Source organism: Biomphalaria glabrata, chromosome 1 (assembly GCF_947242115.1).
Source record: "Biomphalaria glabrata chromosome 1, xgBioGlab47.1, whole genome shotgun sequence".
Classification (NCBI taxonomy): domain Eukaryota; kingdom Metazoa; phylum Mollusca; class Gastropoda; family Planorbidae; genus Biomphalaria; species Biomphalaria glabrata.
In genome coordinates, this window is record NC_074711.1 from 30,819,971 (window position 1) to 30,846,561 (window position 26,591).

The following is a 26,591-nucleotide window of genomic DNA, read 5'->3' on the forward strand; positions in this document are numbered from 1 at the left end:
GACAAACGCAGACGGCGAAAAGAAAATCTAAATCGACCACCTGCGGACAATGGTTATGCTTGCCCTGGATGTGGCAAAATATGTAGGTCACAGCTGGGGCTGCGTAGCCACGGGAAATACTGCATTCCTCACTAATCTTCGGACAAGCCTAATTATATCTCCCCCCCCCCAAAAAAAAAAAGATTCTTCTCATGAACAAAGTACATTAGGAGACGTGTGTTTAGTTCGATGACAATGTGTTCTCTGTGGTCTCCAATCTTGAAGCGACTATGAGTCACAGAAATGACAGAAAGGCCCGGGCATTTGTTATGGTCGGAACGTGGAGGTGGGGGGAACTGCTGTGTCGGCGATATCAATCCAACCATTAGTTTATGTATTTGGTATATAAAGATATGCTAGTCAATTAATAATAATAATCTTTATTGTCCGTAAAAAAATGTGTCTTACAATGTGTGCATTATACCAAACAAAACATTGTAACTAGAAAAAAACAAAATGTACATTCACACTTGACTCACTCATAATTTACATGTGAAAATTTATTTCTATTTAATGATTTGATTGCCAGGGGAACAAAAGAGGGTTTGTGTTTGTTTGTCTTTGCTATTGGTGTCTTGTATCTCTTTTGTGATGGTAAAATCACAAAATCCTGAACCAAAGGGTGATTTTTTATTTCTAGGATCTTTTTAGCTTTTTTAATGGATGTTTGTCTCAAACAGCTGCCCAAATGGGATTTGTTTTTTTGCCAATGACTTTACCAGAAGCATTTAGGATTCTATGGAGTTTACTTTTATTTCTAATGCTCAGATTGCCATACCAGGCAGTCATATCAAAACTTAAAATATTACAGATGTGAGCGTGATAGTTCAATAGTAGATTTAAGAACTACCTTCTACATAGTCTGAAGTGTCATGCGTTCAACAAAACTCAAACAAGTCAATCAACTAGTCATACGTTTATTTCCATTGGTTGACATCAACACTGTGAGAAGGACAATACACAGTAATGCTAGGTAGCAGAGGACTACATGTCGTGTAGTATTCACACAACAAGAGAACCATCCAAAATAAAATATCATTGTAGACAAATTGAAAATAAAACAAAATGGTTATAGGTATACAATGCTTTATAAAATATAGAGACTAAAATAATAGAGAAAAAGAAATAAGATCACAAAATGATTGACAGCTTAAGTGAAAGATAAAAACTCAGCCAATTCTTGTTCTGTTGAAACCAATGCAGGCATCCAACAAATCAATGCCCATGTAGAGAAACAAACACAAATTGCTTTGGTGTAAGAGTTAATCAAAACTCAGATTGTTAACACACACAAAAAAAAGACTATCTTTTAACACAGGTAACATTGATTCAATTTTAGTTCTGATCATGGGCCATGGATTTGTACAATAACTTGGTACAACAGTTGTCCTAAACCTAACTTTATTCACTTATGTCTTTTAAAGAGATCAAAACAACATGGGGAAAAAATGATATTGGGTTTTCATTAGCCAATTGTCTCACCCATTACTATTATAAGATATTAACAACAACAAATCCAATTGGACAATATTTACAGTAAATAATGGCAGTTGAGTGTGTAAAGCCATACTGTGTAATACTTGTTTAATACAAGCAGGAACCACTGATTCCATTTTGAATGCAATGTTTGGTGCAATGTGGTCAATTGTATACAAATGTTAAAGAGTATGAGTGCAAGATTAGATCTAATAATAAATAAACACACATACATAGTATATGAAGCAACATCAGAACTTTGAAAGGATTTTGAAGTCAAAAATGTACATTTGTAATACCAGGACAAGGTCATTCTTTTTTTTTAAATGACCAGTTAGCCTGACAATAAATTGAGAGATGTGTTTCCATGAATGTCCTTTATAATGTATGTACACACTACAATCAATTTTTGTGTACAGAACTAATTTGAATGATGAGACAAACAAACAAAACGTTTGCTAATAATACTCATTTGTTGTGGTTGTAGTTCAACAAAAGAAAAAAAAGTAAAGAAAAAGGCAATATTTGTTCCATACAATGAAATTGATTTTTACTGAAAATGTAAAAAACTAAAAACTAACGTCAATCACACTCAATCATGTTATAAGAAATGATTTCAAGGCTACAATAACATACTACATTGATTTGTTTTTTTTTTTGGTTACACTAGTATTGTACAATTATGAACACCAATAGAGTAAACAATGTCTACACATCACATAGTTTTGTCTCACACGCTACTATACATTAAGTCTCAAGTAGTTCTACTGAAATCAACAGAAAACAGCAACAGTCTCATTTTATGTTATACTTGCATAGAACAGGAGAGGGGTAACATTGACTGTACAGAATGGCAACAAATGAGAGAGGTCATCCATAGAGCACAAGATAAGAAACCAAGAATATTGCTGGCTTTCTAAACTCTATACTTTGGAACGGGAATAACATTACATTTTAATTCCACATTTAAGCATTACTATAATCAAGCCATTAAAAGAGTCACTATTTTACAAATTTTACAAGTGTACAATTTATTATTATTATTATTATTATTATTATATATATATATATATATATATATATATATATATATATATATATATATATATATATATATATATATATATATATATATATATATATATATATATATATATATATCCATTCATACAAGTTTTATAATATATATCATAAAATGTGTATGCATGAAAACTGATTTTAAAAATTAAAAGATGTCTATTAACACATGTAATAGTTCATTCAAATATAAAAAGAAATGAATCTGTTTTTTTAAAGAACACCCTTTATATGTAAATATTGTTCAAAGAAATGTTTCCTTTCATTTAAAAATCAGCATGTTCTGCTGGTCAAAACTGAAATGTATGTCCACACACACTCATGAATGTCTAATATAATAAGTATCTTGGCAGTTACTGTGACACTTCTTTTAAGTGTATTCATCATTTCCAACAACTATCAGAAAGAGTGAACAACTGTTTTTTTGTTTGCTGAAACCTACAAACATAACAAGCATGAGGCAGTTAGGAAAACATAAAAAGGAGGCAGCTAGGAAAACATACCACATAGGCAGTTAGGAAAATGGGGATACACTAACAGATTGGATAAATGCAAGAGAAATCACACAACCAACCAAAAAAAAAAAAGAATAAATAAAATTAAAAAATGTAAGTTACTAGATTGGCATGAATCGTTACAACCATATCATTAATTATAATCACACTTTGCTTTGGGACTAATCAATTCACATGAATGACATTGTATCAAGAACTCCAATGAGTTTCATTAATTAAGAGAAGTAACTCAATGAAAGGGGATTGATCAGTATTTGTACTGTGAAATAGTATTTACAACTGTAAATACAAAATATACAAAATGTAAAAATACAACATTAAATAAAGTGATGATAAATAATCAAGTTATTTATACAAATTAACAAAGACGATTTAGCTTGCTTAAAGTACAATGCAAATGTACAAAATCAAACATCAGATAAGTCAGTATGATTGTAAAACCAGTAGGCAGCTAGATTATTATGTCCAACTTATTAATTAAAAAATAATAATAATAAAGTAAAACACCATTTCATTTTTTATTATCCAGGAGTGGGAAGAAAAATCTTTTTTTTTTGTTCCACCAAAAAAAAAAATCTTGTATTTGGTCAGAATTTCTTCCACTTAAAGGCTGACAAGTGATCACAGCAAGAAATAAACACAATGAAGAAACAAAAATGAACATGTTGAAAGAAACAATGTACAAAGTGTCAATCCAATGGCAAACAGTTACACGGCTCACTGGACTCACAAGATAAAGAGATGATAGGTCTCTAGTGCTTCTAAAAAATTCACAATTATTAGTATCACTCACCTACAGTTAAAACAAATACAATCATTATGAATGACACAGGACTAACATTTTGATCAACCAGCAGAGAATGTTTCTAATTCAAATCAATTGTTTTACTTTTCATGCTCACATAAAGCATATACAAGCATTGACTAATGTAAATAGTTTATTATGTCTTTCTAAACAAAATGAACACTTGCTTATAAATTATTCTTACAAAAACACATCTGCTTCTATATATTTTAGTAACTCTTGATCTGTTCCAATAAAAATGAAGCAAGATCTTGCTTTTTTTTTTTCCCATTGATAAACAAAAATTGCAAAGAGTTACATCCTAACACTGAAATGTGCATGGTTTGTTGTTGTTGTTTTTTTTTCATATTAATTTTTATTTCTCTACTTCATCTCTTTTTAGATCTATGCACTTCTTCCATGATGGCAAGTGATGAGGGAGTTCCACCTAGATAAAAACATTCTCCATGTTATCAAAGTCCTATACCAAAATGTGAATAGCTTAGTACTTCCAAACCACCAAATTGGAGAAAGTCTTAGGATATCCATTGGAATGAGGCAAAGATGCATTCTTTCTCCACTTCTTCTGAACATATTTCTGGAGCATATTATGATGGAAACTCTAGAAGGTTTTACTTTTAGATTGACCATAAATGGGTGGCATTTTTCTAATATCAGGTTTCTAAATGATATAGGTCTCATTTGAGAAAATGCATACCAGACACAAGATCTTACTTCAAAACTGGATGCTGCAGCTCTACATGTAAATTTACTGTTGAAAAAAGCAAGATAGTTTGTGGTGGAAATAGTCCAAGCAAAATTAAAACAATTCTTTGCTAGTGGTCTGTATATTCCAATATGGTTGTGAAAGCTGGACACAAGATGCTGTGGTTGAGAGAAGAATTCAGTCCTTAGAGAGAAAACGCCACTCTCTTATTATCCAACAAAGAACAGCTGCTGACTGGAAAAAGAGGAGAGATTTGGTTACGAAAAATGTCACAGCATCCTTACTACTAAGTCAAAGGACAGATGATGATGAGATGATGACTTCTTTCCAGGGATGCTACATCAATTATTCTCAAGCTATATGATCATAGTTGCTAATAATGGTGGAAAAACAATTTACAAATTCATCTGAAGTCCTATCTCTCCTCATACAGATCAGTGCCTAAGTTTCAAGTATTTCAGAAACATCCCTTATTAGGTGTACTGATCAAATTCTGAGTAAAAGAGACACAAAAAAAGAAGACTAATTTTCTTAGAATCACATGTTTTCTTTTTGATGAGTTAAAAGGCAATAATAAGACCTTTAGATTTAATTGATTCCATTGTCTTTATAAATACAAACCCTAAACTTGAATAATACTGTAGATCTACATTAAATTTTTATCATATTGATAGTGTGCTTCACTCTATAAATATATAGAGATACATATATATGGAATAATCACTTAGACAAGCACACTTCTCAACACTTATTTTAAATACTATATTATATATCAAGATATCACAACTGCACAATGAGTGACAATCAAAATAAACCCTAGCTACTAAGCTAATAAAACACAGGATCATATAAATTGTAGACAAACAAATGCTAACATAAACTAAGCTTGATACACATATTTTTTGTACTTCCTTTTTTTTTTAAAGCTTTAAAAACTACTGCCAGGGTATTTCACACAAACAAGAGTTTAAAAATTAAGCAATACTAGACTATATAATAATTTTTTAATATTGAAAAAAAAATCAAGTTTTCTTGCTAGAAAAAAAAATTCTAAGACAACTCATAGAACTCAAAGATTAAGTGTACAAATGTTTGACAACTTCAAAACATTTCATAGCTGCCTAGTACACATTCTCTCAAATGTTTCAAAATACGCCTTTAAAGGTAAAGTACCAAAAATAACATCATAAAGAACTGATTCAATCAATTAATTGAAATAGCCACTTATACAGATGCAAGGTATGAATGACATTTTATGTCTACTGAACAAATAATTAATTGCCTTTGATCATGCTGATTCATCAATGTCAAGAAAAATAAATGACTACAATAAAATAAAAAGTTTTGATGTGCTGGATAAAATATAGACTTTACTCACGGAAACTGAATCTAAAAATACACGTTTGTAAAACTTTGTGGTTGTTGTTTTTAAATGTCCAAAATAATACATACATGTAGAAATATATATATATTTATTTTTTATTTTAAACATCTTTCTTCTAGACTAAACTACAGACAGAGAAGTGTATATCTAATCTACAGTTTAGTCTAGAAGAAATACAATCAAAGTACATTCGATTAATATCAAGAATGTAAATAAATGGTACACAAGACTGGTAAAGCTTAGCTAACTTTCATCATTACAATAAACAATGTCTTGTACAATTGTGTACCAGAACAAAATGAATCACTTTAGAATTGAGAATGAACTAAACAAGATACAATCTCTTTTTTACTTTGTTACTTTCTTCCTTATTCTTTTCCCTTCATCTAAGAGATATGTCAAATCAATCTTCTGTTTGCCAGGTATATTGTTCAGAAGCTTTAATAAGATTTTATCCAGCCTCTGTCGTTTCTCTTTTCTCTGTTAAAGAAATATATTATAACACAGCTTTAGTTTCAATATGAATTACTCTACTGTTAAAATAATATTCCTAGCACAAAGTTTTTTTTACAAATTAGACAAAAACTTTTACATATGACTTACCCTCTTCTCCTTAAGTTTAAGTAAAGCACTTTTATCTTCATTGGTTTCTGGATTGACTTTCCTGTGCAAGCTGCCCTTCTTGACATTGACCTTCACTTCTGCTTTTAACTTCAAATCATTCTTTAGACTCTCATCAACTTTCACCTTTCCGGAATGAAAGCAACTCATTTTTGTTTTACATGCTTTCTTGGTTTCAAGTTTGTCTTCTTCTTTCACATTTTCTGATTTCCCACTACTGGTACCAACACTGCGCTCAGTTTTGCGTTTATATTCCTCAGGTACTTCATGTGGCTTCAAAAACAAAATTGATTTTTTTGTAATTGTAATCTTTCTTTCATTTAAGATTTTTTTGTAGTCTAAAACTAAAGAAGGACTAAAGAAAGATAGTTAGGACAATTCCTTTTGTAGATATTATGTTATCATTCAATGTGCATTGAAAGGCATATTAATAATTTAAAACATTTAAGATTGTTCCATAAATATTTATATAACAATGTGCTTATAATGCTTGGGTTGAAAATGAAATTTAAACATAGCTGTCCAAGCAATCCAATACCTACAATAATGCTACAGGAATTTATGCATTGAGAAATAAGTCTTCTTCACAAGGAGGATAGCTGCCCTATGTTGAACTAGATCTAATTCTAAATTCTAGTTTTAATTCTATACCTGACAAGATACTTGAACTCCTTTCATTTTTCTTTGGCTAATAAAGAAATGCACATGTGCTATGTATAAAATGTAATTAATTTATTAAAAAGTAATTTATGACTTTATGAGACTGAAATAAGTCACATTTTTGTTAGAATTTCAAAATTTATAAAATATAGACTGGGAAAAAATTATATTAAAAAAATCTTGCAAATTGAAGTAACATTAGACTGATATTGTTTTTTTTACAAGATATGAGGATTTTTAAAAAAAAACAATAACTCTGTAAACATATTTATCTTTTTTATCGTAACAGCCCTCATTTGGAAAGTTGTTAAGAAAAAAAAGTGAGTTCAATATTCCGAAGTGGTATTTTTGTAATGAAATTTGAAAAAAAAATATTTATGTGAGAATGTCTATTTCTTCCCATTACATTGAATTGTAAGACAAGTAAACATTTCTCAAAATTTTAAATAATTCTAACTTACTAAAAATGTTCTTTTGATGTTGAGTCTAGTTTTGAACCAATCAAAACAAAATCTGCCTGTATTGATAGGATACCTGAAATAAACATTCAATACACATTAGAGAATACTAACAAATAAGTTGTATGACCAGTCATTAGCTAATAACAATTATGCTATTAAAGCTAAAAAGAAAAAAAAAAAAGCTCTTACCATATTTTCTGAATTTTGTGAAACAAGTGTGCAGTCTTGTCAACTCTGTATTCACAAATGTAAATATCTTGCTCCTTATATCCTTTAGGACGACCTTTACAATATGTATTGGGATCCATGACGATGCATTTACCCATGACAAGATCCATAGGTATAATCTCAAAGTTTGGTGTACGAAATAGCTAAACAACAACAAAATTATAGAATGAAAATTAAATTTTTGAAATTTTAAAGTTCTGATCAAACACTTCTAGCACAATGACTAAAAACATGATCAAGAATTTTTTTTTAAAATTTCCAATTATCTAATGACATTTTTCATTTACGACAATTTTAAAGACATTTATTGCAACCATTATTTAAATTTGGATGAAGGGCTGGTTTGGATATTAAAATAAAATATTAAAAATATGGAGTCATCCTTCTTTGTACTATCATTACTTATAAATTGCCATTTGTTTTTTAATTCTTTTGTACATTCTCTGAGATTCTAAGTCCACAAATTGACCAAAACATTAGCAGATTTTTAATAACAGATTTAAGGAGCAAACATTTTGTAAAAGTTCTGATTTGTTGAGAGACAAAAGCTGCACTAATTTTATTAAAGATGCAGCGCCTAGGGTAAAAAGTATATCCTCAAAACAACACACATGATAAAATGATATGAAGAGATTTACCTCATTGGGGTAAAACTTCCTAGTTGGTTCATGAAAGGTTTCTTGAGGTCTCAAATATGGAGTTCCACTTGCAAATTTCTCACCCCTAAAGAGGGATAAAATATGGAAATGGATAGTATTTTACAATGTGTACAAGTAGAAAATTTTCAACTAAAATGTTTTTGTTTTTTTTGGTTTGGTCTTGCCTATAATGACACATGCACATCATCAACTCAACACCAACTATAAAAAAACAATTTCTAGTGCTTACCAATATAATGAAAAATTATTATTTTTGAAATAAATTAATAACCTTTGTGTCATGCAACTTTCATTTTCTTAACAGCATACTTATCTATTCTTTTACTGTATAAAATCACACTAGAAATGAGGGTAGTCTGCGCTTACTTAGGATCTTTCCATAATTGTTCAAGTCTGAAGATATCAAGTTTATCTGGATTGACAGATGCCATCAAACGGTGAGAAGCACGCAAAGGTGTACCAGCTGAAGTTCTTTTACAGTCTCTCATAACATATACACAATCTCCAACAGCGTATTGAACATCATCCTTTATTAAAGTCATGTAATGAGTACAATCAGGCAGAGCATCTATGGGCGATGGGATCAACAGAATTTCCTTAAAAAAAAATAGGTTTCAATTATCTCAAAACTTCAAAGAATACACATGTTCAGATAATACAAAAATATTGTTTAATTGTTTATTTACAAATCAACTGAAGTGTAAGCTCACTGGATCATAATATCTTGGTTCGCAACGATCACAAAGGTAATGTTCTTCATTGCCATTAGCTCGAACACAATCACAGTGTTGCCATCTCTACAATAATTAAGAAATAGCATTCAAGTCAATCTTTAATAAGCTTAGAACAAGACAATGAAGTCAAAAACATTTCTAGTTATAAAAACAAAGTAGATCACTACAAGTTTTGTTTATATTTGTAAAAGTTAATAATAAAGTCATTCTAGATTTTTCTCAATAACCCAAAACATATTATTCTAATTATACTATTTTGTTAACTTTTACAATTTCAGAATAGCAAATACTTGTAAAAAATTATATAGATAAATAAAACTTACCATGCATTTTTCACACTGCAACATTAAGCCTTCATCTCTTGTCACACCACATATACACCTGATAATATCTTCTTCTGGCTGGTCAAGACCTGATTTATACAATTTTCAATTACGTTTGTCATTAGTTTAGTTAAATCCAATACAATCTTGAAATTTTTATAAGGGTCAACACATCATCTATTTAAGGGGCAATATTGCAACAAATTATCTTTTTTGCCTGCTGAGTATGTTCTTAAATGAAACATTACCGAAATAAATTTACATTTTCCATGGATAAAAACTACAATACATGTCAATTTTGCTCTAAAAGCTTAGTAATTTCAGAAGTTACAATTTAACTTGGTGAAAAAAATCTTTGAGCCAAGGCATCACATATTAAAATGAGAAGGTTGTTTATCATTAACCAAAAACAATGAAATGTTTTTAACAAAGCTTACATTAACTCACTCTGTCTGGTATAAATTCTGAGCACCATATTTTTCCCACTGAGTGAGTGTAATTAAAAATGTATGAAAAAAAAAGGGAATCTCAGAAATTGCATTATATGAACTTAAGTATTAAGTATGAAACTTTAATGGCTAATTTGAGAAGCAATAGTGAAGATTTTAATACCAGAGAAGAAACCCTTTTTTTTTTTTTAAATATACACAAAAACAGTCTGGTCAAACATATTTTGTAATAAGCAGTCTCATTTAAATCACATCATCTTCATCTTTATTTTTCCCCTTTTTTTCTTTAATAGGAAAGTATTTTTGAAGTATATGCATGGCCTAATATCATGATATAGATTTAGTAGACATCAATAAGGTCAGTTTAATTTAATTTTTATTTTTGCAAAGGATGCATTTTTTTATAACTACAATGACAGATGAAAGAATGTTCTTTTGTCCTTTATTTTTCATACAAAAAGTGACCTTTCAATGACTCTGTAGTGCTTTATATGAGGTTGACCTTAAACAATGTTACCTCTTAAATTATTTCCATTTAACAAAAGGCTTTTACATATCACATTTTGCATGGAACTGCGAAGGTGCTAATTCTAACGCCTTTTCAAATTAAGCTACTATATCATGGTTAAAGGAGCAAAAGAAATCAAAATTTTAAATTTTCTAAAAAAAAAAATAGTTTGTGTTATATTATCAATTAGGATGTAAAAACAACACTGCTGTTTAAGTTACAACTCCACTTTATTGAAATGACACGAAAGTGAAAAAAAACTAACAGGAGACTTTAATACACACTAATAACATACTTGAGAAAAACATGTGAGCACTTGAACATACTGAACAGTAGAACAAACACACACACAACATACATAAACATAAATACACATAAATGTAACAGTTTGACTACTTCTCAATTGCAAATGATAAAAATTATTTAAAAAAAAACAAATTTCCTTTTTTTTTCCTAAAAAAAAAATGAATTTTAATTTTGTGCTATTACCTTTGCAAGATGGATGCTCCAACCTTTCCAGTTCAGTATCCATAAAAGCTTTTGTTGTTTTCGCACCTAGTAATTCATCTATCTGAGGTGCTACCTCAGTTTTTACACAGTTCAGGACTCTTCTAAGCTTCAGTATGATTTGTCCCATATCTGACTTTGGTCCACAGTATAGCTTAAATATTAGGATACAGAAATTATTTCTACTAAAGGAATTGTACAAAATATCTCTATATGAGGTTAATTATGATTGCATAGCTTGGCTAAATCTACCCATAATTAATTGGTATACATACCTCCACATTGCTAAACAAAAGCATGAGATCTGAATTGAATGTACTTAGATGGTCATAGTAGCCAGTTTTAACCTTTTGCTTGATCATTGATAAATCTATAGGGTCTCTAACTACTTGGTAATACTGTGGTTGTTTTTTACGTGAAGGCAATGTCATAAGCTGAGTGACCAAACTGTTGCCATCTTCATCTGAGAAAATATTCATATGATAAAAAAAAATTTCCATTCTTTTTTTTTTTAACTATTCAATTAACAGTGAACTATTAAAATGAAAAATTATTTATTTATAACGAACAAAAAAAAAATATAAAAAATTAATTACCTTTAAGAGACAAAATTTCTGTAAGCATTTTGTCAAAGATCTGTGCTAACTGATGACGTCTGGCCAGTTCTGGGTTATCTTTGGCATATGCTGCTAACCTGTTAAAAGAAAGAGAAAAAATTTTGACTTTAGATATAGACAAACATATTATTGATAAGTTGATTTATCCTAACTACATAGATACAAGATTTCACAAATGCTAAGGGAAAAGAAACTTACCTGGTTTTTATAGATCTCTCATTCAAATGGATTAACATCAGATCTAAATGTAAATTGAAAAATACGGTAGTGTTAAAAAATTTTCAGACAAATTGTCTATAATGCTTACAAAATCCTAAGGTCAGATGATAAAAAGGCTAAAATAAAGTAAAAACAAATGTAGAACTAAGATTTAAAATGTGTAATGCCAATAAGAAGCAATTTGAATTTTTTTCAAAACTATTTGAATGGTTTGGGTTATGGTTACAGATTTCATCTGGTTGCAATTTGTCCTCCAGATAAAAGAAATAAGTTAGTGTTATATGTCATAAATAAATGCAGTGCATATATACCTGGATTATAGCTACTCATTTTAGTACTGTCCAAGATATTTAATTCTTCTTTGGTAATAGGCATAAACTCCTGGCCAGGGTGTTTCTGATTGCGAACTTTATCTACATTTCGCACTAAGAAAGTTCTGTGTTTTCTTGCATAGCAACGCTCTTTAAAAGTCATTGGTTTAGCCAGAAACTGCACCTGCATATTTTCTGAAGTCTGCTAAATAAAAAATTTTAATAGTAAATGTGAAATATTATTGCTAATAGCAGTTATTAAAAAAAACAAAAAAAAACTTTTAATAATATTACCTTTTCTTTAATTTTTTTATTCATCAATTTAGATTTACGCTTGTCTTTGCCATCTTCTAATTTTTCAGGTTTACAATAGTTGTTGTTATTTCGTTGTGTTTTGCCACCAATGACACCTCTGCAATCAGAGCTTCCACATCGACACTCTTGCTATAATTTATTACCAAAACAAAATTATTTATCATTTTAAATGTCATCTTATGAAAACATTGACTAGAGCTATAGCAAAAACTGCATGTCTAAAAGATCATTGAAATAAGAAATATTTGAAGTAAGGTCTTTCAAAAAAAAAAAACGGTTTGCAAAAATTATTTAAAGAGACAAGCAATATGATTATATACATTCAACAGAAAATTTTTTTAAAAATGTGACTATTGCAAAGTCTGAGAGAATCATTATTTACAATGAAAAACCTTAGACTTTAGAGAATAAAATGACGTTGTACAATAAAATAATTTGCTTACTTGAGTTTCTTGGTTAAAAGGATCAAAATTGTAATCATAACTTAGTTCCTCTCCAGGCAAGATGTCTCGCAAAGCAAACAAAACCATTCGATACAAACCATTAACATTCCTAGAAAACGCATATAATTTAATCAACCCAACAGAAATTTAGTTAATCTTGCTAGCATATGTATATGTAACATAATTTACTACAATATAATATACTCACCATTTTTGCATCTCACAGTTAGGCTTACAAGAGTGATTGACATAGCGACCTATATTCCCCATCCTGTACCCATCTATAACACTTCCGGAATCAAGGTGTAATGCATAATGATGGCATTCTTCTGAATATTCTTCCATCATGCGACGTCGAAATTCTGTTTCACTGACAACTTCTCCTAGATATTCCAGTATGAACTGTCCTACAATAGTGAATTCATCATGAGTACAAGAGAAAAAAATTTTTATATGGTCTTCATCAACAACATCAGTAATATAGCTGTTAAAATTCTTTAATACAACTAATATTTTTTATAGTTATCTTAACCCTACATTCACTGTGAGTCTACTCTGAATGTAGACCCTTAATGAGTCTAGAGTAGTTTTTTTTTTTTTTTATTTCAGTCTAATTCCATGCTTTTAAAATCTTAAGTAATACTTTTTTTTAAAGACCAACCCTGAAAGACAGTTTCCATTCTCTTACTATGTTTATTTTTCCCTCATTAGAAGGGATTACTGGTGTATGTGTATGTTTTTTTTTCCATTAATTACTTTCTTTTTTATAAACCAATGATGATGAAATGCTTTCAGTTAAAATAAACAAAAAACATTTTTCTGTTGTATAATTTAATTTTCTATTTCCTTCTGAAATGTAATTTATTTTTAACCTTTAAAAAAAAATTGGAAAGTCTGTTTAATAATTGGATTTACTTAACTGGCTATACATATTTATATTTTTGGTGTAAATTATTTTTATACTATGAAGAGTATTTTTTAGTGTACAAGCAGTAGAGAAACAAATTAATAACTTAGTTCAACGTTAAGCTTTAGCTGGATCAAAATGTAATTTGTGTTTTGTCTTTATTAACAATATTATTTCTGTGATATGTTTAAAAAAAAAAAAAAAAAAAAGTCAAACGTAAATGAAGAATTCTTACCATTTTTGATAAACATTTTTGTCCTAACACCAAATCCTCTATCTTTAGTTGTAAACTTTTCTAAGCCTTGCACCCACTCATGTTTTTGTATTTTTTGATTATCACAATTATCTCCCAAAGTACATGAGGAGGTACATTCTGTGTAAATCATCCTTTAAAAAAATAGAAATGGAATGTTAGTGTAAATAGAATAACCACAGGAATATAATTGTTTTGATGTCAATTATTAGAAAATCTTTAACTACCTATTTAGACAATCATCTTGACATCCCTTTCCACCAGAAGAGGGAACTACACAATTACACAATGGAATTTCCAGTTTACGTGAATTGACTTTGCTATCTGAGTAGACATCTGAAGAAATGAAAAAAAAAAAAAAAGTTTTTTTTAAGTTGTAGAAATGAGCTATGGAATTTTGTAACCAAAACACAGAGTGTGAACATCATTTTAAGAATGTCAAGTGAATGACTGTTTATCAACACAATGTAGACTGCAAATGTTGAATTGATTCATATCAAGCTTAAAATAGTTGTCAAAATTTTGTCAAAATCATACAATAATGTTTATAGAATTAGACATATTCAAGTCGAAATACTATAAAATTTTTAACTCAAACTGTCCTCAAACAATGTTTATGTATAAATTAAAAAAACAAACAATTAAAACTTTATTACCACAATTCGATAATTATTTTTACTTTTACAGCTTCAAGTTCACTAATCTTTTAATTTATAAAAAATAGATTCATACATACTGGTTCTAATTGTGCGAAACTTCACTTTATGTTCTTGCTTTTTAGGTAACTGCAAATGGATCAAAATGAAATTATTATAAATTAAGGCTACATGTGACTCAAAGCAACATATACAGTTGCCTGGTCATGTGGTATGCGCACTGAACTGTCAACATCTGTCGTCTCATTGGTCCCAGGTTCAAACCCTACTAAATGCCATCCCCCCGTGGTCCTGCAGGAGGTTTGTACAAGGATGTAGAAATCTTCAAGTCTGTAGGAACATCCGAAACAAGTAAAACATTTTACAAACAAAGATAAATTGTACATGAAGTATGCACATGATGTAAGTATGTCATTTTCAGCTAATTTGTTCATTACCAAGGTCAAGATAAATAACAACCATTTATACATATTACTTCATACTTTTTTTTTTCCTCTGATAGTTCAGATAATTAATGATGGTAAATTTAAAAAGGAAATTTTGAACCGACATCCTCCTGAATCGATTCCGGATTTTACCCCAACAACAGAAGAAACAGATGTTAACACAGGTCCTCCTACTAAAGGGGAGATCATCAAGGCCATCAAGAATGCAAAAAAGGAAAAAGCACCAGGCCCAGATGGTATACCAGTAGAGGCTTTAAAAGCAGACCCCAAAATATCAGCTGAAATGCTGCATCCACTGCTATGCAAAATTTGGGAGCAAGAAAAGGTCCCTAAAATCTGGAAATTGGGCTACCTAATTAAACTACCCAAAAAAGGTGACCTCACTCAATGCAACAACTGGCGAGGAATCATGTTACCGTCTACACTCAGCAAGGTCTTAACTAGGATAATATTGGAACGCCTAAAAGATGCCCTAGACAAAAGACTAAGACCAGAACAGGCTGGATTCTGTAAAGAGAAATCATGCACTGACCACATTGCTACACTACGTATTATCATAGAACAATCTATCGAGTGGCAATCTCCTCTGTACATGACCTTTGTTGATTTTGAGAAAGCCTTCGACAGTATTGACAGAGACGTAATCTGGAGACTGATGAATCACTATGGAATTCCAACAAAATTCACCAATATCATTTAACAGTTATATGATGACTCATCATGCCAAGTAATACACAATGGAAAGCTGACCAACCCTTTTCAAGTAAAAACAGGAGTAAGACAGGGATGTATGCTTTCGCCCTTGATATTTTTGCTAGTGATCGATTGGGTCATGAGACAGACAGTCTTAGATAATAAAAGCGGCATACAATGGACACTAACACAACATTTAGAGGACCTGGATTTCGCCGATGACATCTGCCTCCTCTCCCATACGCAACAAAATGCTCAGACCAAACTGACCAGACTCTCAGAAATAGTGAAAAAGACTGGACTTCTAATCAATAAAAAGAAAACAGAAGTTATGAGAATCAACAACAGACAAGAGAACCCAATCATGCTACAGGGAGAGAATATCCTTGATATGGACCACTTCACATATCTGGGAAGTAGAGTTGGTAAAGACGGCGGAGCTGATAATGATATACTAATTCAGATCAATAAAGCTAGGTTTGCCTTTTCAACTCTTCAAACTATCTGGCGCTCTAAGGCATTATCTCTACACAACAAGATACGAATCTATAATACAAACGTTAAGTCTGTCCTTATATACGGTTCAGAAACTTGGAGAGTCACTAAAACAAATATAGAAAAGCTCCAGGCCTTTGTTAATATCGATTTGTGGGAGAGAACTAGACAAAAGCCCATAGCCCAAGACATCACAAAACGAAAATGGAGCTGGATAGGACACACCCTGCGAAAACCAGTTACCAATGTTGCAAGGCAGGCACTTGACTGGAACCCACAAGGAAAGAGGAAAGTGGGCAGACCTTAGCAAACCTGGAAGAGGTCAGTCATCAGTGAAGCTGGGGGTACTGGAATGACATGGGAGCAGATGAAGAAAGCTGCTCAGAACTGAGTTCGGTGGAGAGGTGTGGTTGCGGCCCTATGCTCCCCTGGGAGTGCACAGGATTAAGTAAGTAAGTAAGTAAATTTAAAAAGAACAAAAAGTTTTTTTACAAATTGTTTTTTTCAGTTTATTCAAAATAATGCAAGTTTTGGTTTAAGCGGTAAATATGCATTTAAAGTGTACTACAGAAAAAAAACATGAAAGAATACCTGATTTTGGATATGCTGCCACCATATGTCAAATGGCAACTGAAAATCCTGTTCTCGTCTCATATAATGTTGTCCTATGTGTAATGGTTGTGGCATTAGTCCATATTCATGTTCTTCTCTGATATACAAAAGCTTATCACGACATTTGGCCATATTTTCACAACGTTTTCTTGGCCTTCAAATACATAATTCATTTAAATATGAGCATACAGAAAATATATTTTTTAAATTATTTTACTATAAATTTAATATTTACATTATGTATATACAAGCATGGTATCATAGAAATATATGTTTTTATGTGTATCAATAAGTAAAAAGGACAAAAAAATTATAGTGTTATAAAAATGTTTCATGACAACAAAACATATATATCTATCAAAATACAATAAATTATATTTCTTTGTTAAGAGTTTAATCCAGACTTTTTACTTAAGGAGGAAATAAAGATAGAAAGGAAACATATACAGCTCTCCACATAAAGATCAGGCTAGTGCACGAAGAGGCCTATCACCACTTTACTAAATGTCTATGAATCAAAGAGCCTTAACAGCAGTGCAAACCAAAAATAAAAACAAGAAAAATAAAAAAAAAATACTTAAAAAAAAACAAGAAACAAAGTTTATATTACTCTTAATTGTATCAGTTAGTTTGGATCAGTAATGTAATTAAATTTGAAATAAATTTGTAATAAGTCTGTTTAAAACTTATAAGACTGAGTGAGTTGATATCAGCTTCGAAAAAGTTCAGGCCTCATAATGACCTCCTGATTGCCATTAGAAAATGTAAGTAGTATGGTCCTATCACAAGATTATGATGACTTTCAAAGGCTTTCCACAGAAGACAGGAATGTGAAAAAAAAAAAGATGGGATTTTAACATCTAAATTTTAACAGCTAAAGGGTAGCTACACAATTACATAAGGAGGTGAATGGTCATCAAGTCACATTGTATAACTTTCCCAAACTATGGAACATGTAGAAGAGAAGGGAAAAAGTTATTTTTAAACCTGGTCAAATTAGATATTTAAATAATTTTAAATTACAAAATATTGTTTACCTTTTTATATTTCATCTATTTATAAGAGATGTTATTAAAGTATAGAGATAATTACTATTTTTTAGTTTAGTCGTACTTTTCTTAGAATATTTACAACAATGTTGTCTTGTGGTTTAAATAATTAGAATCTTTTTTTTTCAATTGTGATTGAGTACTTTTGAGTTACATTGAGACTAAATCCGTGATTAAAAGAAGAAGAAAAAAAAAAATAAAGAGTGAATGAGGTTTATATCTTTTCTCTATCGTTTCTTCTAGTTCAATTTCTAAAAACAAAAAAATAATAGGATTTAACCAAGTGCACGAAAAATCAAATCTTTTTTGAGTTTCACAGATTGCTATCAGATCGTACTCCCATCCCCCTTCCCTTCCAGTTTTGTGGACACCTTCAGAAGGCCTACACACAATTCGACTAGATCTAAATATTTAGTAGGCTTCCATACTGTTGACCCAAATTCAAAGTTGATCCCAATTATTCTTTTGTATTGAAGATTTTTTTCAAAACAGTAGCAAGTGTTGGAAGAGAAGTTTAATGAGGGCGTCAAAGGTCAACTAGAAATCAATAAGTCAAATGAATGAACGATTTCAAGAGGCTAGACAGTAGGCCTAGATAGTAAGCTCTATGGTGCATGAAGGTCACGGGTTCAATGTTAAATTTTTATCGGTTTCAAGGTTAGAACTTTATTTCTTTAAAATCTAGATCTAATCCAAAAAGATGTTTGTATTTTCATGAAACAATGGAACATTCAGCAACAGTTTTGTTTGGTTCCAAAGTGGCGACGATCAAATACAGTGACATTTTAGTTTGCTTGTAGATTAAGACGATTTTTTTTTTCACTTTAAGCTCGGTATGGCTAACAAAAGGCTAGCGCGTAATGAAAACAAACAAAAATTATTGCCATGGCGTAGGCCAGTGTGTATTCATCAAGTTTTCAAGTGTCACATGACATGTGCAGAGCGCGCTTTCAGTTAATGGCCTGATGAAGTAGTTAGGTTCAGTCTCTCTACACCTGGTTGGCGGTGAAAGACAGGCGCTTGAACGGTGGCCGGCCGCCCTGTGAAACGGCGACGTCCCACGCGGCGAACTAAAGATCAATTCTGGAGATCAGGGCGACCCAAATAACAATAGAACAGCTGCCTAACACGGGGACAGGGTGACGTGTGTGTGTGTGTGTGTGTGCGAGGGGAGGGGAGGGAGACATGAAAAACTTTTTAACAGTCGGGCTAATGCCTGCGTGGCCTGAAAAGCAAGGGGAAATATCCTGAGCGGAAAGGGGGGAGGGGAGAAATCCGCCAAGTTTTATAAAGTAAACCCAATACAGAATACTTCTACATTTGCGTAGAATGACAATGTGACGGATATTTACTTTAGCCTAACACAGATCTAGAATCTTAGATGCATGTAGTATCAACAATAGTACACAGACTAAATCGTGTAGACAATGGGTAAGGAAAGCGCGCATACCAAGAGTCCTTTTATTTCATTTCACACTCACAAGAGACAACATTAAAACTTGTTATTGCTAACATGTCTCTCTAGAATAAAGTATGGGCAATGCCAAGGAAATGAACTCCAGTTGTTAGCTAGGATTTAAAACAAACAAAAAAATCGGATCTTTTAACAAAGCCAGTTATGACAGGCGAGACCATTAGCTCCAGAACGGGGCAGTAGGATTAAAAACACACACATTGGAGGAGGGTAGAATATGGAGAGAGAAAAAAAGGGAAAAGGGAGCAGCTGTCTTCTCAAGGCAACCAACAGATTTGTAGAGGGAAGAAAGATTTCACTAGGACCTTGATCTGCCCTTTTTTTTTTCTATAATCTGTTCTCTCCCCATGAAATTCATCTAGTCTAGTTAAAAGTAAACTGAGCAACAATCAAGCATGGGTATTTCCTGCTCATTAGAAACCATAGGATGCTCCTACTTGGTTATGAATTGCTTTTCAAAACATTTATTCTGTGTTTATTTGAAAGTGTACAATTAAAATTTAAATTTGAATTTATTGAAAGGATTTTGTACAAAACTTGAGCCATTTCTTGGGTGAAGGTATTTATAGGAGAGGAAATACTCATTTAAAAACCAACAAAGATGAAGGCACATTTCTTATTCCATATTCTATTCTTCTTTCTTTCCTAGTGCAATTAGAGCATGGAACAAATAGCATGAATCAGCCAGATAGAGTTGTAGAGTTTATAGCCTTTGGTAGAGTTGTCTTTAATTCAAATGAAGAAGTAGGATAAAACAAGAATATGGACAGAATGAAAATAAATTTTTTTTTTTTTTGAAGGGATGTCTGTCATTTGAAAGAGATAAAGATAAGGAGAGTAAATTTTTGTGAAAAATAACTGATAGGTCTATTATGTGTACAGAATTATAAATCTTAATAACACCCTAATTCTAATATATTTATAGATCTCAAATTCAAAATCTCAAAAAATACTCAGATACTGATAGTTTGAAGGGTTTTTAGTTAGATTAGCTCTCAATCAACATAATATCTACTACCTCACTAGGTAAGAAATAAAAGGCTCCTTTTTTTATTTTAGAAACTTGAACATGTTTATAGTCATTTCAGTGATTCTTTAAACAAAAAAATTTAATATAAATAAAGACCAAAAAAATATTTTTTTTAATCATAGCTACATTTTTTTTTAAAAGATACAGTTCAATTTTTGTCTTTCTATTTTTTAAATGTTAAAGAAAGCCAAAAAAAAATGTATGCGAAAAAAGAAAAACAAATTGTCCAGAAAAAAATGACTGAAATACTATTAAATCAGTTCAGGTCTGGATCCTTCATTCCAAACAAAAGTGCCCAGATATCACATACCTGATGTTTTTTAACTTAAATGGTAGGAAAATACTAGCTGTTGATAAAAGATTTTTTTAGAAAGCTACTAGGCATCCACACCATTAATATCTGTAATGAGGAACTATGTGTTGAAGGGAAAGGTTGTTTTTTTTAACTCAGTAAATACTAAATACTGACATACCACAAGATCTTCAGTACTTTCACTGACCTTCTAGAAAAGTACAGAAATAGGGAAAAAGAAGTCACAAAGCAAAAGAACATATCACATGAACTTATTGTGCATGGAGAATGGTGGCCAAGGGTTTCAAAACAAGGGATCTCAAGTTAGAATCCTGCTGAAGACTCATTTTTAACTTCAGGATTTTTAAAACGCCCTTGAATCCATCCAACTCTTAATTGGTTAACTGACATATGTTGGGCAGTTGGTAATTGTGCTAACGATTTGACACCCTCATTGACTGTCAGCCATAGAAACAAATTAGCTCCATAGATCAAAAAGTCTGGAAGGGGTACCTTTTTACCTAAATTATTGCATATAATTTATTGCTGACTATTGACATCATCTATCAATGTACAAATTTATCAGGATACTCTTTAAAAAAGCTATAAATGAGTTACATGTATGCAGGCTGGGAATGGTTTTTGGGGAACAGAATTTGGAGGACAAAAGATTCAGCAATTTTAAATGTGAATAAAAGGCAAAGCAAAAAAAAAAAAGTCATAAAATTTCAACATTCTATACTTACTCATCGTCTTTGTAAAAGTCTGAAAATAATCCAACTCTTTGATATCGTTTACGTGGGAGTTGAGCAGGAATATTATATTTAAATAAATCTGGTGAATCCTCATTTGGGGCATTGTCATCATCTCTGTAAAAATAACATTTTTATCACAAAATTACAAAACAACACAATTTTTATTTTGGCTACAAAAATGTTACTTTTTTTTTTACAAAGGCAAAACCTACTAAATTTAATTTTTGTAAAAAATGTATTTACTTACGTTTCGAAAGAAAGTGCTAATTGAATCTCCTCGATAATAATCTGATTATTACAATGTTCCAAGGGTAAAGGGTCATGATCAGAGTAAGAAGTAGAAATCACAGATGTGCTATAACTTTTATTGCACGCTTTTTGCTTGAAATTATTTTGTGGAGAAACTTTGTTAGGAGATGTATGTCGCAACATTCTTTGTGAAAACATAGTAGAGCACACTTTCTTTTTAGGTGACAAAGGACTAGTGCACAATGTCTCAAGTGTTAAACTGGAACACCTTCCATTGTTCTGTCTAGATGGTGATAAACAGCCTTTAAACGGAGAATTGGTAATTTCTGGAGGGTCTGAAAACAAACTATAATCTCTGTAAGCTAATGGAGACAAAGATGAAGTCTTTTCTAATCTTGGTGGTGAAGTGTCTGAGTCATCTGCTGAAAGGTTGGCTGATTTCCGACGTTTTCTTGCACTTTTGACTATAACTTTGTCAGAATGAAAGGTTTCTTTAATAGGAGGACTAGACTCAGAACGGTTGACATAATGACTTGAGGAATAAGTGGCTTCATTGATTGGAGCTGACCTGAGATTACTACGATAAGAGCGACTAATGTTTGGTGACATGCACTGATCTAGTAGCCGACATTCTGGGCAAGTGCTACGCTCAGACTGGCAAGACAAAGATGAATGCACTGGGCATGTAAATGATGAAATGCTTAAAGAGGTGTATCGATTTCTATACCCTGCTGATCCAGTTGGAGATGGTGATGACAAAGAAGGTTGAGTTGAACTCCTTGTGGAAAGTCTACTTGGACAAGGAGACAGTGGTGAGACACAGGTACTGGAACCACCTGTGGTAAAGCTACTAGTATCTATTGTTAGCTCCATTGTAGATAGCTGCTTATTTAATCTACTTGTCTTATCACCTGTTCAATTAACAAAAGTTCATAGCAATTGATTAGAAACAATAGTAACCAATATTAAAAGAAATTATTTTTTTTATTATAAAATGTTGGAATTTTTGTTTATATTTAAAAAAGAGAATGCATCTAATGAAAAAAAATGATTCCATTCTACCCATCTCTCCAAATAATGTTTCAACATTAGGCATAAATTATAAAACAAAAAAATAAAAGTAATAATGCCTCCCACACACAAGAAAAAAAAGGTCTAAAAGGAGTATTTAAGTACAATTTAAGTTCTATAAATTTAAATTGAAAGAAAATCGTATTCTTCTAAAGTAAATGGATAAATATTTTGTTCTTTTTAAAAGTAAATGTTATTTTGCATTCTCTAGAATTAGAACGTTAGAACGTCCCTAGACCAGGAGTGAAAAATTTACCTGCATGAGACCAAAAGTTAAAGAGGCTGTTGTATGAATATATTATAGTTCCCAAAATATACTGGGTCTTCCAAAGATACCCATTAGAGAAAGAACTTTATGAAAGTATAAAAACCACATATCTACACTATAATGTGAATTTAAGATTGAACTTTGTAAGGTATTACCACCCTGCCATTATATCCCTGAATTAACTTAATTTAATTCTGGTAATAATAAATTAGTGACAATGCATCATCAATAGGACAATAGTCATTTTTCCAGCAGAAGACTCACTATGATATAATTTACCCATGAATTATGGGACAAAGTTTGTATTTCTAACTTTCAAATTAAGACCACAAATCTTTCTATAGAATGCATAAATTGTACATTTAAAAAAATAACATACAGCAAATAATACTTACAAAGTTTATTTTCTTCCTGATATGGGGATTTCTTTAATCTCCTACATTTCCTCTGAACTTTTAAATCCTTCTTGAGGGATAGGTTTTCAATTACAAAAGTGCTAGGTGAAGAGTCAAACTGAGGAGATTCTAGATTTACCAACCTGTGTCGCTTTTTAGGTGGTAAACACTGATCATGAGAATCACTTATTAATGAAAAATCTCTAAAATCATTAATTTGATTTTGATCAGAGATGCTTTTCTTTCTACCACTTTTCATAGCTGGTTTTATTCCAGGGGATATTTCATGTGTAACAGGTGTTTCTTTCCTTTGCTTACTTCTGTCAGAATTTATCGTTTCTGATGATAGAAGTCTATCCTTTCTACTTTTATTGAGATCTATTTTTATTACTCTAAATATTGAAGGTAAAGGCATTTCTCCAGGACGTACCCTTATATAATTATCAGCAGGATTTTCTGATATTGCCATGCCATTTAGTCCAGAAACTAATGAGTCCAAATCTGCAGCAAAGACAGGGTCAATGATGTTTTTATGTTTAGATTTTCTATACAAAAGCCGGTGTCGTTTTTTGTTTCTCTTATCAAAGAAATCTGACTGATCATAATCTGTTAATGTACCAGATCTATGCATGTCATCAACACCTGTTCCTGAACGAAAAACATTCAAGCGACTTGTAGCCAATATTTTTGAAGGCTGGCTGCAGGATGTAAAAAAAGATAATCGTTTTTCAGATGTTGGTGATCCAAAACTACTACATTTTTTTTGAGGTGTTACAGTAAATTTTTCCATTCTTTTCAAATGTGCCATAGTAGAAAAAACTTCTAATTTTTGTGGCACTGGAAGTGCTGCTGATATATCTGTTTTAGGAATAGAAATCTTCTTTCGTTTCTTTCGCTTAGTTCTCCTCATCATCACATGCAGCCTATTCTTTTTTGGCTTTGGTTTGTTTGCCTTTGGTGGCTCAATCCTAAGCATCTTTGGAAAAGGTGTTGGCTCAAGAACCTTGAATGGATTGTCAAATAATATGTTACCAATAAAATCGCTGTTAATTTCTTCACTGGCAAACTGGCTTGTTATAGATGACTTGACACTTTTTAGAATAGCATCGAGATCACTGTCCTGAAATACTGTTTTTTCTGGACTGATAAGAGGTTTATGCCTCAATAAACTGACATCTGTTTTCTTTTCTGGAGTAGCAGATGGAGCAACATGTTTTAACTTCTTGGCAACAGATGAATTAACTCTTTGAGGAATACTGTCTTGGTTTTTATTTTTTTTCTGCCCAATCTGATCAGTAACATTGATTTTACATTTAATTGAAGATGCTGGCTTTTTCCTTTGAGTAAATAGTCTTTTACGCAAGTGTTTTTTTCGAACAGATTTTTTGGATTTGTTTGTATTATCTTCAAGAATTGAGTTGTTTTGGTCTTTCTTATCTACAAATATATCCTTTTCTTCAATCTCTAAATTTTTACGAGGTCTACCTCTTGGACGTTTATTACAATCTTTCTCTGACAAATTAACTAACTGAGATATCTGATTTGACACTACTTTTTTTTTTGAAGGTAATTTATTAGGTAAAGAAGCACTGAGAGTTCTTTTAGACAATGAACCTTTAGGTCGACCTGGAAGATTTTTTTTAAGTTTTGTTTTAGCAATAGTACAATCAGTTTCAGCATTTGAACATAGTGAACCAGATAAATATTTCCCATCTAAATGTTCAGAACTGTGTCTGTAGCTGCCTCTTTGAATGCCTGCAGTAAATACATTTTTGTTCTCTGTGTTTAGCAATCCATTATATAATCCACTATAAAGTGTACTTTTCTTGTGTCTCAACAATAACGTTTTCTTTTTCTTAGGGGGTCTACCTCTTTTTTTGCGACCTGAAATTTGACTTATTTTATGGGGTGAAGAAACAATTATGCTCCTTCCATTTAGTTCATTTGGCTGACTTGTAGCTGAATCTGGTATACTTTCCCCATTGACATTTTCCATTATTACAGGTTTAGCTAATATACTGACATCACACTCTTGAACAAGGTTTGTTTCAATTTCTAGCATTTCAAAATGTTCTTTTCTTTTATCACCATTGTTCAAGTTAATATTGTCTCTAACAACTTCTGGAATTATTGGACTTGGGTCAAATTTTTTATTTAATAGCTGAGTAAAGTTTGAGGATGACATCTGAGAATGCTGAACTTCACTATTAAATTCACCATTAACAAGAGAATTAGGAGATTCATTCCCAAAAGGAGATTCATCTAATGAAATTATTCCACTGTCTGGAGACACATTAGGTAATGCGTCCAATCTGAATAAAGGATCATGTACATCATGTAAGGATGATATGTGTATGCTTCCTTCGTTTTTACATCTTTTGTATGGCTTATACACTTCATTGCTCTTCAAATGATCTAGTCCAGGTTTCATAACAGATACACTGCTTTCATTATGTGTACTGACAAACAATGAAGAATCATGTTTATCAACAGGTAATGATTTAAGATGATTACCCTTTAATGATTTAGGGCTTATCATTGGAGGCATAAAACAGGATCTCTCTAAAAATGTTACCGGTTCATTGCTGGAAGCCCCAGGCTCTTTGTCTTGGCCTGTTTTTAAATTTGAAGTACAGTCATCTGTTGCCACCTCTATTTCTGAAACCTGGAATAAAATAAAATTTAAAAAATAGCTTTATTCAATGAATATTTCTGTAATTTTAAACTTTCAATAAAAAAAATTGTTACACATGTAATTTTATGCAAAGTAATATATCTATATAATGATCAAGTCATTGATCCTAGCTTCAACAGGCAACAATTATTTTTTTTACTTTCAACAATATTTGACCAAATGACTATTACTACTTAATCCGAAAACAATAGTAG

At 31.3% G+C, this 26,591-nt stretch overlaps 1 protein-coding gene across 3 annotated transcripts in view; it reads right to left on the reverse strand.

Moving 5' to 3' along the window:
• Window positions 1-940: 940 nt before the first annotated feature.
• LOC106075037 (uncharacterized) overlaps window positions 941-26,591 on the reverse strand; it is a 33,185-nt gene continuing 7,534 nt past the window's right edge. For 2 of the 3 annotated variants that reach the window (XM_056032139.1, XM_056032133.1), the window contains exons 3-25: window positions 23,703-26,367; window positions 21,967-22,879; window positions 21,711-21,833; window positions 17,099-17,273; window positions 14,954-15,002; window positions 14,445-14,553; window positions 14,200-14,351; window positions 13,266-13,464; window positions 13,058-13,166; window positions 12,594-12,743; window positions 12,300-12,504; window positions 11,968-12,010; window positions 11,749-11,846; window positions 11,428-11,615; window positions 11,135-11,306; window positions 9,689-9,777; window positions 9,342-9,428; window positions 8,998-9,227; window positions 8,611-8,695; window positions 7,934-8,115; window positions 7,745-7,817; window positions 6,606-6,896; window positions 941-6,482 (exon numbers count right to left, since the gene is read on the reverse strand). In XM_056032139.1, coding sequence (XP_055888114.1) covers window positions 6,351-6,482; window positions 6,606-6,896; window positions 7,745-7,817; window positions 7,934-8,115; window positions 8,611-8,695; window positions 8,998-9,227; window positions 9,342-9,428; window positions 9,689-9,777; window positions 11,135-11,306; window positions 11,428-11,615; window positions 11,749-11,846; window positions 11,968-12,010; window positions 12,300-12,504; window positions 12,594-12,743; window positions 13,058-13,166; window positions 13,266-13,464; window positions 14,200-14,351; window positions 14,445-14,553; window positions 14,954-15,002; window positions 17,099-17,273; window positions 21,711-21,833; window positions 21,967-22,879; window positions 23,703-26,367 — 6,519 coding nt within the window. In that variant the 3' untranslated portion in view covers window positions 941-6,350. The remainder of the gene's footprint in view (window positions 6,483-6,605; window positions 6,897-7,744; window positions 7,818-7,933; window positions 8,116-8,610; window positions 8,696-8,997; window positions 9,228-9,341; window positions 9,429-9,688; window positions 9,778-11,134; window positions 11,307-11,427; window positions 11,616-11,748; window positions 11,847-11,967; window positions 12,011-12,299; window positions 12,505-12,593; window positions 12,744-13,057; window positions 13,167-13,265; window positions 13,465-14,199; window positions 14,352-14,444; window positions 14,554-14,953; window positions 15,003-17,098; window positions 17,274-21,710; window positions 21,834-21,966; window positions 22,880-23,702; window positions 26,368-26,591) is intronic. The other variant, XM_056032143.1, reaches the window with a different exon arrangement.